The following is a 13,901-nucleotide window of genomic DNA, read 5'->3' on the forward strand; positions in this document are numbered from 1 at the left end:
TTGAGGCTGTAATTGCTGCCAAAGGTGCATCGACAAAGTATTGAGCAAAGGCTGTGAATACTTATGTACATGTGATTTCTCAGTTTTTTTTATTTTTAATAAATTTGCAAAAACCTCAAGTAAACTTTTTTCACGTTGTCATTATGGGGTGTTTTGTAGAATTCTAAAGAACAAAATCAATTTAATCCATTTTGGAATAAGGCTGTAACATAAAATGTGGAAAAAGTGATGCGCTGTAAATACTTTCCGGATGCACTGTAACTGCATTCTTTTTGTAATATTTTTGTTTTAAGTATAGAAATGCATTGTATAATTTTTGGTGGTAAAAATGATCTTGAATCTGTTTCCAAGTGCCATTTGAATAGTTAACTTTGATTAAACAAAACTTTTTTTTTTTTTTTTTTAGGCTAGTCCCAGTGGACCTGCCTGGTGCTGGTGGTTATTGGCAGTACTCCCATTAGAAAACCGTGCACAGCTAACTATTTTGGCAATGACTTCTTTAAAGGATCGGCTGATTGCTGTAAGGCGCGTCTTAATTTTTGTCACAAGAAAAAGACCTCGGTGACAACAGGATACCTTTAGGTCAGAATGATGCAAGATTCTTTGATTGAAGGGATAAAGGATATATAGAAATCGAAAAATAAAAGGATTTTCATAGCTTTATTTCTTAGTTTTCATATTTAGCCTTGTGCCTGATCACTGTTACAGACCTGATCTCATTTTACTAAATTGACTTAAGGACCAGAGCACCCTAAGTGGCCTATTTTGACATACAGAAATGCATGTCATCTGGTAATGATTGTTACTGATGCAAGACCTGGGCAATGGATGTATGCAACAGTTATTCATCTTATTTTCAGATGCTGCACTATTTTTGGTTCTTGGTAGCTTTTCTTCATTACATTACCCTGTGAAGCCTGTCATACCCTGAAAGGCATATTAGTGCTTCCAGAATCAATACCAAACACTGTTTGCATAAATGAGAAATGTTAGGTAAGTATTGTACTGTCTTAAGCAAAGGCAGAGTTATTGAAATCTATAGACTGATTTTCAATAGGGAAGCACGTGTTTAAACGTTGGGACTTTTTTGTATATTATGTAACTCCAGCCAGCATGCAGAAATTTCTACTTGTACTTTTTCCATAATGTTTGTTTTTGTGACTTTCATGAACTGTCTTACTGTATGTGATTAACATTAGCTGCATTATAAAAATAGTTCCTATTGAAAATTAATTCATTGTAATGTGATTGTTTAGTCTTTATACCCTTCCTCCCTCTCACTGTCTCAGGTGTCCTCCTTACTGTGACTAAGTAGCAATACTACATTGTGCTGTGTTTTTCCTTCTTATTTGGTTATGTTTTGCAACGAAAGGCCTGTTTATTAAAGAGAGTCAACATTTTTCTTATAGAATTCATTAATGCGGACTTAAAGTGTTTTGCAGTAAATTTGCATTTTCAGTGGTGAATTATGTTTAAAAGTACTGCCAGTATTAAATTGCAGACTGAGAGAGTGCTGATAGGCTTGTTATCTTTTGGTTTAATAAATCACAAACTCCAAATCGGAAAGAGAATTATAAAGGAAGATGTTACATTCTAGTTTTGTTTCAATTCAAGTTTTCAGTATTGTTTTTATCTCTGTTTTCGAAGTATATTATTTTATTGATGAAAATCTTACAAAGCATGAGTGTTGTCTTTCTCCCTAGAAAATATATTGTCTAATGGTATTTGCCAAAACGAGGTGTGTATTGAATTCACTTTAAAATCTAGAAGGTATTTTAGGGGAAAATTCATCTAACATCTCGTGTCATTTCAGCAAACTTTATTCAACTGTATATAAACTGCATATAAACCGTGCCATTTGGATGCAGTATTGAGCAGAGTTAATCCTAAAATGTTGTGATCAAATGCAATTTAAAATTTAGATTTGAATTAACAAATAATTGAGGATCAGAGTTATTAATTGATATGGTAATATTTTTGGATTAATCGCAGCTCTGTTTTTCTTATTTCTGTGATCCGAATAACCACTTTTGATTACATCATCATAATGAAAAATAATGAATTAATACTGAATGAATGAATGAATTAATTAATACAACTTTATTGTTTTATATTTATTTGGCTGATGATCATCCAGTTTTCACTGTTAATGGACAATTGATCAATCTAATAATAACTGGACAATTTTAGGTGAAATATATGAAAAGAAAACATTCCTGCACATTTTCCTAATTTTGACATATTAATAAATAAAATCAAATTTAGCAACAGCTTTATTAAGGCAAGTGATGAAAGAAACACAACTAGTTTTTAAGCTGAACTAGTCTTAACTGTTTTCTTTCTCTCTCTCATCCATTCACTCCCTCTGTCTCCTTACATAATGTAACACTGAGTAGCACGATCGCAGCCATCAATTCTTCCAGTGTTTGAACAAAACCTTACATAGCACTATAACAACAAAGAGCAAAAGAATTGCAAATGTGACACAGTCAACCCTGTTTAACATGGGGATCACTTAACTTGAAATGACACTATGGGTCTCACATGTAAATAACAGGCATGCTTTTACTAATAATACCTGAACATTGTACCAACATATGCAACAGACTGCCAAGGTGAACCACATCTAGCATGGTAAACCGTAGGCAAAAGAAAGTTGGATCCACATCTTCAGGTCAAGGGCTGAGCCCCATATAGGTTAGAGAGGGAGACTAGGTTGGGGATTCACCTTGAAAACAAATCTGTAGATTTTGGTGTTCTTCAGTTAATCAAACACTTGTCTGAACCACTGCCACTTTATAAAAACTGAAAACGTAAGCTGATCTGAGGCCTTTTACGAACTGGAATCAAGTTATAAGCATGATTTAATGATGAACAAACAGATTAAAACAAGGGATGAAAAGGTAAAATGTTTGAAAAATGCTTTGTTATCCTCTTTCAAATTCTATGTTTACTATCACTACACTGTGACATCTTGTTTTTTTTATTTCCAATTCTGTATTCTTAAAAATCCAAATCCAATTGACATGATGTGTGTGAAGAACATGTGTGATTTGTTTTAATCTCGTGAAACCAGATAAGTATTTTTGTTTTTCTGTAAATACATTGTTTCTAAATTTCTCTCTGTATATCTCATCCTGTCTTCCTTCTATTAACAATTTAATTGAAAGTAATTTACTACACTGTTCTAGTGATGTGGAAACTCTTTGTTTTTGCAATTAGAAGTCTTCAGTGTTCAACTTATTAATGTAATGTATAGTTTCATGTTACCCAGTTCAAAGAAACCATTTTCTAAAAGGAATTTACATAAGATTATCTGTTTTTATTTTTATGGGTTTGAAACTATTATGTTTGTTGTTCCTACTGGTCATGCTGTGAATTACCTTGTAGTTGAGGAAACCAAAGTATGGCAGGCATCATATGGTTCAAATTAAGAGCAATTTGTTACCTTTCTCTTTAAATACTTCTTTAGTTTATGTATATATGAACTTGTTGGTCAGTGACCATTTTGTTTCTACCTCATTAGGAACTACACTCATTATTTTTTTCACCATCTTTTGGATGGCATCTTTATCTAAAGTGACAATTTTTTTTTTTTTTATTAAGTCCATTTAAGAAATACTCAGTGGACAGTTATCTTCATATCAATGGTAACAAATCCATGCTAACTAACCACTGTCTGATTTAATGTTAGTACTTTATAAATGGTTAGTAATTTTTTACCCTCACCTGGAGATACACCATGAACATGTAGTTGATGTTCTAGTAAAGAGAGGATATTTTTCCCTGTATTCACATTGTAGATCAGCCTTTCCAATAAAGGTTCATAATCTTAACACATATAAAATGTGTGTGATCCTTTGCAATACGTTAAAGCAAGAGAAAAAGAAGTTGTTCGTAAGTTTGTTGAAGAAATCACCCCACAAATTAGGCAGCTTTCCAATCATAGTAGTAAGGTCACTGCAGTGCCATGTCTTCTTTCATCTTTCACTGATACATTGTCTAGCAGGTGTTTAATGCATCCATCAATTTTGGGAGCCAAGACTAGACTAGACAGCTAAACCACTCATTTTACCACTCTGTGACTTGGCAGGGAAGTACAAGGATGTTGGTTCAAGTCCAGGAGAAGCCAGTTTGTAGCAGGTGCAATTTGAACATGTTGCCTAAATTTCATTCTGTAAATGTTTAAGAAAATGTAATAAAAAAGGAACTTCCTGGCAAATGAAAAGAGTAAGAAATTCTAATCTGCTAAAAGTGTGTATATTGTCATGATGCAGGAGAATGTAGGTTTAATTCCCAAAATAAGTGACTTGTTTTTGGATTTAGGGGGAACTAAAATATTGTGTTATTTGTCTTAGTTACCCAGTATGAACATAAAGCTTACACTGTTGCATAGGTCTGCATACATTTCATTTGTTAATACATATATCATTTCATTTTGATTTACAGCATACAAAACATCTTAGTAGCAATTCCTTAAGCCTTAAATTTTACAATGGGAGTTTCACACAGAAACTATTAAAAGAAATACTCAGAACATTAAATTTGAATATTGTTTTTTCGATTATGAGCAACAAATATGTGTGAATGTGTTTTTTTAGAAAAGTGTATTAGTGCTTCTAAATGACATAAACCTGCATTTCCTTTGCTTATTTTGCTTTGTTTTCTACTTATAAATTAATAAATGACAAAGAAATTTGAAGTTTTCCCTTATTTGCCATTCAGTACCTTTTTCAATTCATATGTGTCTGATGAATGGACCCTCACAGTTTTTGTTAGTTTTCCTTCTGTGGTGCGTGATAACGTGTTGGTATTCACTGTTTTATTTCCTTGCGTGGATCTGCACAATTAAATGTATAATGGAGGCCTTTATGTATGTATTTTCTATGTTAACACTTTCTGCACCTGTAGCCTGACCAACCATGTAAATTACTGGACAGTCTCTTGTGTTTTTGATTGTCTTCACTATTGTTTTATTCTGAAATACTCCATGTATCACAATGCGTATTTATATGAAAATAAACCTACATTAACTTATGATGTATTTCAAAATAAAAAATTATTTGGTGCTTTTAATTATTTTATTTGTTGAATTTGTACTAAAACTTGGTACCTATAATACTCTGTATCATCTTAATTCAGAAGCCATAAAACATGCACCTACATTGAGCAAAGTGCAAGCTGAAACATAAATCAAAGGATGTTGTTGTCATGAGTTTTTTTTGATGCCTAAAAAAATTAGTGGAGCATTTGCAAAAACAGCTTAGAGATATAATTTGTATGTATACAGAAATACATACTAAAAGCTATTTTGATTCCAGTATGCAGTATTATTCAGTAGCTGGCTAGTGTTCTCAGAATGCTAATATAGTTGTGCTTGAAAGTTTGTGAACCCTTTAGAATTTTCTATATTTCTGCATAAATATGACCTAAAACATCATCAGATTTTCACTGAAGTCCTAAAAGTAGATAAAGAGAAACCAGTTAAACAAATAGACAAAAATATTATACTTGGTCATTTATTTATCGAATATTTCATATTTGTGAAGTGCAAAAGTATGTGAACCTCTAGGATTAGCAGTTAGCTTGAAAGTGAAATTAGAGTCAGGTGTTTTCAGTCAATGGGATGACAATCAGGTGTGAGTGGGCACCCTGTGTTATTTAAAGAACAGGGATCTATCAAAATTTGCTCTTCACAACACATGTTTGTGGAAGTGTTTCATGGCACGAACAAAGGAGATTTCTGAGGACCTCAGAAAAAGAGTTGTTGATGCTCATCAGGCTGGAAAAGGTTACAAAACCATCTCTAAAGAGTTTGGACTCCACCAATCCACAGTCAAACAGATTGTGTACAAATGGAGGAAATTCAAGACCATTGTTACCCTCCCCAGGAGTGGTCGACTAACAAAGATCACTCCAACAGCAAGGCGTGTAATAGTCGGCGAGGTCACAAAGGACCCCAGGGTAACTTCTAAGCAACTGAAGCAGTGCTGGGCGGTATACCGGTTCATACCGAAAACCGTTTTTTATTTTTTTTATGATATGGATTTTTCTTATACCGCAACACCGGTTTAAATTGCCTAAACGACGTTCGGAACGTGGCGCAGCTGGTAACTGTTCAAGTGGGGACCTTTTTCACTGCTACACCGCTAAACACAGATTTGTTGCACTAGGGCTCTTTTTCACTGCTACACCACCAAATAGTGGGCGGTAGCATAGGAATGCTGCGTGGTGAAAATGGAAGAGAGCCTGGAGATACTTTAGTTTTAAAAGGTCAGATGTGTAAATACTGTTTCTATACTACTGGATAATACTGCAAGCCAAGCTGTACTTGTTTTATTTGTTTTAAATACAGTGTAATGTACCTGGGTACTGTGTAATAGTGTGACGACATGTTTTCAAACCCCGTCATAAGTTATACAGTATAGCACATTAAATGCTTTGTGTTAAGTGATTCTTAAACTGACTTCTTCTTGCACTAAGAGGAGGTGCTGGTAGCGAACCCCGCACAGAATACATTCACTTCATGATCTTCCTTCTCTCTGAACATTTAGAATGCTAAAATAAATACTTAATATAATTTTCATGGTGAAATGCATTAAAGCATGCATTAATCATATGGGGGCACGGCGGCGTGCCTGCCTTTCATTTGCATGTTTTTCTGGTGGGTTTACTCGGCGCTTCAGTTTCCTTTCAAAGTCATGTAGGATGTGGGGTTTTGTTGTGCTATATTGACCCTGCTAGTGTATGTTTTGCTTATATTCATCCTTTGATGGGCGCAACTCTGAATGGATGGCATAATTAAACATGTATAACAAAGATATTTTTAAAGTTCTGAACACTCCGTGGGCTAAGTTTATAACTAGTTTTAATTTCACAAAGACGTTTATCGTGTGGTGATTGGTTATGTGGAGAAAGAAAAAGGATGGATAGGAACTGGGGTTTTAGTACGTCAGATAGAGACAGCACGCGTGCAATAAAGAAAGCCCGCTCAGAAGAACATGCATTGAATTCTGTGTTCGTGTCTCCGACCACCAGATCACAAACCCAACATTTATACAATATTTAAGTTAAACCTGTGCGATACCCATTCATATATCCAGTTTTTTGGAGCCTCGTCACACCTGCGATAAAGTTCTCTACACTGAACATAATAGTGCAACTATCAGTAATAATACTATTATTTTATTGTTATTATTTATTAGTTTAAATATTATGCAGTTTAATGATGATAAAGTTGTTTAAAAAAGTCACTTTAACATGTCAGTGGACAGAGATTGTTAACATAAACAGAAAGTGTAGTTGGTTTACAAAAAACATTTACTATTTATTCCTTTTCTAAGACATATTCAGTGCAATACAACTTTTGACAAGCACTTCTGGATATTTTATTAAGTCTAAATGCCTCTTTGTATGGTTGAAAATATGTTGTCAAAATTATAGTTTAAGTTTTTGCAAAATTTGTTCAATAAAAAGGTTCTATATTTTGACTGCATCTGTCATGCAATGTGATACCTTCTCCATTAGTGCCACCCCCTTGAAAACTATCACTTTATGGGGCAATGCAAACCTGTATTAATACTTGTGTGCACATTAAAATGTTTTTTTTTTTGTACAATGTACAATACTCTTGACAGTGGAATAGGTTATTCTTAGCCAGTAATTCCAGTGGAAAATGTGGTTAACATCCACTCATGCATGGGGAAAAAAATACCGTCGAATATCGTGAAACCGGGATAATTTAGAAAAATACCGTGATATAGAATTTTGGTCATACCGCCCACCCCTAAACTAAAGGCCTCTCTCACATTGGCTAATGCTAATGTTCATGTTCATGCGTCCACCATCAGGAGAACACTGAACAACAATGGTGTGCATGGCAGGGTTGCAAGGAGAAAGCCACTGCTCTCCAAAAAAAGCATTGCTGCTCGTCTGCAGTTTACTAAAGATCACATGGACAAACCAGAAGGCTATTGGAAGAATGTTTTGTGGACAGATGAGACCAAAATAGAACTTTTTGGTTTAAATGAAAAGCGTTAGTTTGGAGAAAGGAAAACACTACATTCCAGCATAAGAACCTTATCCCATCTGTGAAACATGGTGGTGGGTAATATCATGGTTTGGGCCTGTATTGCTGCATCCAGGACAGGACAGCTTGCCTTCATTGATGGAACAATGAATTCTGAATTATATCAGAGAATTCTAAAGGAAAATGTCAGGACATCTGTCCATGAACTGAATCTCAAGAGAAGGTGAGTCTTGCAGCAAGACAACGACCCTAAGCACACAAGTCGTTCTACCAAAGAATGGTTAAAGAAGAATAAAGTTGATGTTTTGGAATGGCCAAGTCAAAGTCCTGACCTTAATCCAATCGAAATGTTGTGGAAGGACCTGAAGCAAGCAGTTAATGTGAGGAAACCCACCAACATCCCAGAGTTGAAGCTGTTCTGTACGGAGGAATGGGCTAAAATTCCTCCAAGCCGGTGTGCAGGACTGATCAACGGTTACCGGAAACATTTAGTTGCAGTTATTGCTGCAAGGGGGGGGGGGGGGCACACCAAATACTGAAAGCAAAGGTTCACATACTTTTGCCACTCACAAATATGTAATATTCGATCATTTTCCTTAATAAATAAATGACCGAGTATAATATTTTTGTCTCATTTGTTTAACTGGTTTCCCTTCATCTACTTTTAGGACTTGAGTGAAAATCTGATGATGTTTTAGGTCATATTTATGCAGAAATATAGAAAATTCTAAAGGGTTCACAAACTTTCAAGCACAACTGTAGATGCACTCAGTGCTTACCTCCAAAAAATGCTGCTGTCAGTGACAGTCAGAGAAAGGACCAGCTGATGAAAGTCAGTGGCAAGGGAGGATTAAGAAAGGAGCAAGTGAGTAGCAGGAGGGTGTCTAGATTTGACTGTGAGGCACTGGTAGACAAAAAAAACAGGACAGTTGCTGTTGAATTGGAAGAAGTGAAGGCCCATGTATAGAAGAATTTTGGTGAAGCTAGGGAATCCCTTCAGTGTTTCAGGAAGGGCAGGAGGAATGACATTCAGAGCGTTCTTGGCAAGGGAGACAAAACTTTGACCTCAGCGAAGGATATAATTGAGAAGTGTAAGGAACACTTAAGGAATTCCTTAAATTTAGGAGATACGTATATTTGAAGGATGCAGTGCTTAAAAATTCTTGTTGCGTGTCAGGTGCATTTCTCAAGCTCAAATCACTGTAGCTTATGACCAGTCATCCCTCCATCATTACAGAGTTAGTAGGAACAAGGAAGGACGAAAGGCTGCCATATTCACACTCACACATACAAAGCATAAAAGCAAAGGATGTGGTACTAAACTGAAGTATCCCGAGAAAGTCCACACCAACATGGGGAGAACATGCAAATACTTCTAATACAGTGGCTGGAGGTAGCTGGTCCATGCAGTTACAGCACAGCAGATTTAACAATTTTAAGAAGTAAACCCTGATTGTGAGGTAAATATAAAGAAAATTATCACCTAAGTTTATTTCACTCTGCAGTTTTGCTACCCTAGTTTGCCTAAATTACACGGCAGTTTGTCATACAGTACACCGCATTCTACATTATTATGCTAATTGTATTTAAGTGTCCTAAAGATTAAATATTTTGTTTTCAATTAAACTCATGGATGGTATTGTGTCTCAGGGCTCTTTTGATCACTGAAATCAATCTCGGACACCTGTGATAATGAGTTTGCCAGGTGAGCCCAATTAAAGGAAAAACTACTAAAGAAGGATGTTCCGCATTATTAAGCAGACCACCATTTTCAAGCAATATGGGTAAGAAAAAGGATCTCTCTGCTGTCGAAAAGCGTGAAATAGTTGAATGCCTTGGACAAGGTATGAAAATCTTAAGATATTTCACGAAAACTTAAGCGTGATCATCATACTGTTAAAAGATTTGTGGCTGACTCAGAGCACACACGGGTTCGTGCAGATAAAGGCAAAATGAGGAAGGTTCCTACCAGACAAATACATCAGATTAAGAGAGCTGCTGCTAAAATGCCATTACAAAGCAGCAAACAGGTATTTGAAGCTGTTGGTGTCTCTGGAGTCCTGCGAACATCAAGGAGCAGGATCCTCCAGAGGATTGCAGTTATGCATAAACCTTCAATTCAGCCACCCCTAACCAATGCTCACAAGCAGAAACGGCTGCAGTGGGCCCAGAACTACATGAAGACTAATTTTCAAACAGTCTTGTTTACAGATGAGTGCCATGCAACCCTGGATGGTCCAGATGGATGGAGTGGTGGATGGTTGGTGGATGGCCACCATGTCCCAACAAGTCTGCGACGTCAGCAAGGAGGTGGCAGAGTCATGTTTTGGGCCAGAATCATGGGGAGAGAGCTGGTTGGCCCCTTCAGGGTCCCTGAAGGTGTGAAAATGACCTCTGAAAAGTATGTGGAGTTTCTGACTGACCACTTTCTTCCATGGTACAAAAAGAAGAACCGTTCTTTCCGTAAACAAAATCATCTTCATGCATGACAATGCACCATCTCATGCTGCAAGGAATACCTCTGCATCATTGGCTGCAATCTGCATAAAAGGAGAGAAACTCATGGTGTGGCCCCCATCGTCCCCTGACTTCAATCCTATTGAGAACCTTTGGAGCATCCTCAAGCAAAAGATCTATGAGGGTGGGAGGCAGTTTACATCCACACAGCAGCTCTGGGAGGCTATTCTGACATCCTGCAAAGAAGTTTAAGCAGAAACTCTCCAAAAACTCACACGTTCAATGGATGCAAGAATTGTGAAGCTGCTATCAAATAAGGGGTCCTATGTTAATATGTAACTTGACCTGTTAAGATGTTTTTGATTGAAATAGCTTTTGATTTCAGTAAATATGAACTCCTAATGCTGCAAATTCAACAAATGACCTTTTTTCAGTTCTTTGCAACCGATAAAATGTTTTGAAACTCTGTTGTGCATAATAATTTGGAACAGTGCGTTTTAAGTTTTTATTTTTGAAAAACATACCGTTATCATTAGGAGATTTGTTCAGTAACATTCGAATTATACTCTAATGGTTAATGACTCAAAAATTATGCTGACTGCCACTTGCATCGACTATTTAGCAAAATCAGAGAAAAATATCATTTGCATAATAATTTGGAACGCGGTGTATATTGTACTGAACAGTACAACACTGAATTGTAACCCCAATACAAGCGCCACACACCCACACCACCCCACACATGGCCAGTTTTAAATTACCAACTAAACTAACAAGTTTCATATGAGGGGCCCTTCATGCCAGCCCACTAGAAACATTCTGAAAAGGCAACTCCTTTCTTGACGAAAGTACTTAAAAGGATGGATATATGCAAAAAGGAGCATAAAGGTTCTACTGAAGAGATTCCTTAGGTCCTTATGTATTGACAGCTGCTTTGTCCTGAATATTCTCCTTGCTTTGATTTGCCCATAAAAGTCTTTTTTCATTCATTTTTTTTTTGGAGAAATGAAATCAGTCACAATCTTGTTAGATTGCAGCGTACAAGTAATGTGGCATACTGCACCATAATTTCTGGTCAGAATAACTTGGCATATAAAAAGGGTGTTGTACCGTGTTAGCCATTATGAATGTGGAGAAAAGTCAAGCAAAATGACACCTTTTATTGGCTAACTAAAAAGATTACAATATGCAAGCTTTCGAGGCCTAATTACAGCTAGGACTGTAGAAGTGGGAGATAGAGCTGAGGGAAGAAAACTTGAAAGTATTGTCAAAAAAACAAGCATGGGTCCAAATGGGCCTGCGAAACAAAACAAAAATGTTAACCTAGCTAAGTTGACTTTCTGTAACTGCAATCGTCCTTGTTCCAGTGAACAGGTCAGAAATAGAAAAAATTGGATGTTGAAATGTTATTTTCAATTAATTTAAATGAGAAAAATAATAATGTGTTTCCAGCATACCTTAACCCCCCCCCCCCCCCCCAACCAATTTCCTCAAATATCACTGAAACACTCGCCACCTATTGAACGATGAGCTCTTGATTTCTACCTAATTAAGAAACTTAATGAGATTATTAGTTTAAATGTTTCTGCACAGGCGGCATGGTGGCGCAGTGGGTAGCGCTGCTGCCTCGCAGTTGGGAGACCTGGGGACCTGGGTTCGCTTCCCGGGTCCTCCCTGCATGGAGTTTGCATGTTCTCCTCGTGTCTGCGTGGGTTTCCTCCGGGCTCTCCGGTTTCCTCCCACAGTCCAAAGACATGCAGGTTAGGTGGATTGGTGATTCTAAATTGGCCCTAGTGTGTGCTTGGTGTGTTTGTGTGTGTCCTGCGGTGGGTTGGCACCCTGCCTGGGATTGGTTCCTGCCTTGTGCCCTGTGTTGGCTGGGATTGGCTCCAGCAGGCCCCTGTGACCCTGTGTTTGGATTCAGCGGGATGGAAAATGGATGGATGTTTCTGCACATTAGTCTACATTTGGAATACGAGAGAGAAACTTGGGCTTCAACGAAGTCTCACCTCCCAGGCAGGCCAAAAGAGTGGGCTCATCTCACAGCATGACATAGTTATGACATATTAAAAGAAATTGCAACATTTACATTTTTCCACCATTTTCAGAGCTCCAAGATGATCCAGCTCTGTAGTTCATAAATGCAGCAACTGCTCAAGCACATCTTAGTAAAGTGAATAAAGGGACTGGCAGGAGGAGGCTCAGGGCACATAGGCGCTGTGGTCAGGTGTGGGTGAAACAGAAGACTGCAGCCACACTTCTTTCCAAGTTTTTCAAAGGCCCTTTAAATGAAATGTACCTAATAGTGAATACATGGCCTGGGTACTGAATTTGTGGTGTAACTGTTGTGGTGAAAAGTTGAATAAAGAAAAGCTGATAAATCAGGAGTAACAATAGTGAAATATTTTGCCTAGATTTATCGTTACTTTTAAGTTTATCCATAAGTTTGAATTAGTGTTGCATGGTATACCATTACTAAAAAAGTACCGATCTACACATTTTTTAAACAGTATCATATCAGTGTTACTCAAAATCAGTAATTTTACCACCAGAACTGAAGTGAGTGCGGCATGGTGGCGCAGTGGGTAGCGCTGCTGCCTCGCAGTTGGGAGACCTGGGGACCTGGGTTCGCTTCCCGGGTCCTCCCTGCGTGGAGTTTGCATGTTCTCCCCGTGTCTGCGTGGGTTTCCTCCGGGCGCACCGGTTTCCTCCCACAGTCCAAACACATGCAGGTTAGGTGGATTGGCGATTTTAAATTGGCCCTAGTGTGTGCTTGGTGTGTGGGTGTGTTTGTGTGTGTCCTGCGGTGGGTTGGCACCCTGCCCGGGATTGGTTCCTGCCTTGTGCCCTGTGTTGGCTGGGATTGGCTCCAGCAGACCCCCGGGACCCTGTGTTCAGATTCAGCGGGTTGGAAAATGGATGGATGGATGGATGGATGGACTGAAGTGAACCATACCTGCATTGTTTTTTTGTATCTGTGCACCTCATGCTCTGCCAGACAGCCCCGTACCTCCAACCTGAAGTATGAATTGTATAATGGCATGCTCAAAACTCCCCCATGCGCTCCAAAGTACTAACTGTATTTTAGTGTTAAACATTCCCAACAACAACAAAATGTATTTATATTGCACATTTTCGTAAATAATGTAGCTCAAAGTGTTTTACAAGATAAAAAGAAGAAAGTTATCAGAAAAGAAAGATAGGAATAGGGCAATAATACTAAAGAATAAGCAACAACAACCAAGATAAAGTCAGATGGCTTAGAGGACAGAAAAAACAAAACAACAGAAAAACATCCAGTTAAGCTGGAGGAAAACAAAAAACGTCTGCAGGGGTTTGCGCCACCGCCACTGGCCATTCTTCCTCACATACAGTAAATGTACTTAAATTAGTCCTCTTGGTTTTCAGGCTTCAC

At 37.6% G+C, this 13,901-nt stretch overlaps 1 protein-coding gene across 1 annotated transcript in view; it reads left to right on the top strand.

Annotated features, from left to right (window-relative positions):
• Positions 1 to 5,076, top strand: part of lonrf2 (LON peptidase N-terminal domain and ring finger 2) — a 53,884-nt gene extending 48,808 nt beyond the window's left edge. Inside the window, exon 12 of the mRNA XM_051926657.1 lies at positions 407 to 5,076. Within this exon, the coding sequence (XP_051782617.1) occupies positions 407 to 565 (159 nt within the window). The 3' untranslated portion in view covers positions 566 to 5,076. The remainder of the gene's footprint in view (positions 1 to 406) is intronic.
• Positions 5,077 to 13,901: the final 8,825 nt, after the last annotated feature.

The sequence above is a fragment of the Erpetoichthys calabaricus genome, chromosome 4 (assembly GCF_900747795.2).
Source record: "Erpetoichthys calabaricus chromosome 4, fErpCal1.3, whole genome shotgun sequence".
NCBI lineage: Eukaryota > Metazoa > Chordata > Cladistia > Polypteriformes > Polypteridae > Erpetoichthys > Erpetoichthys calabaricus.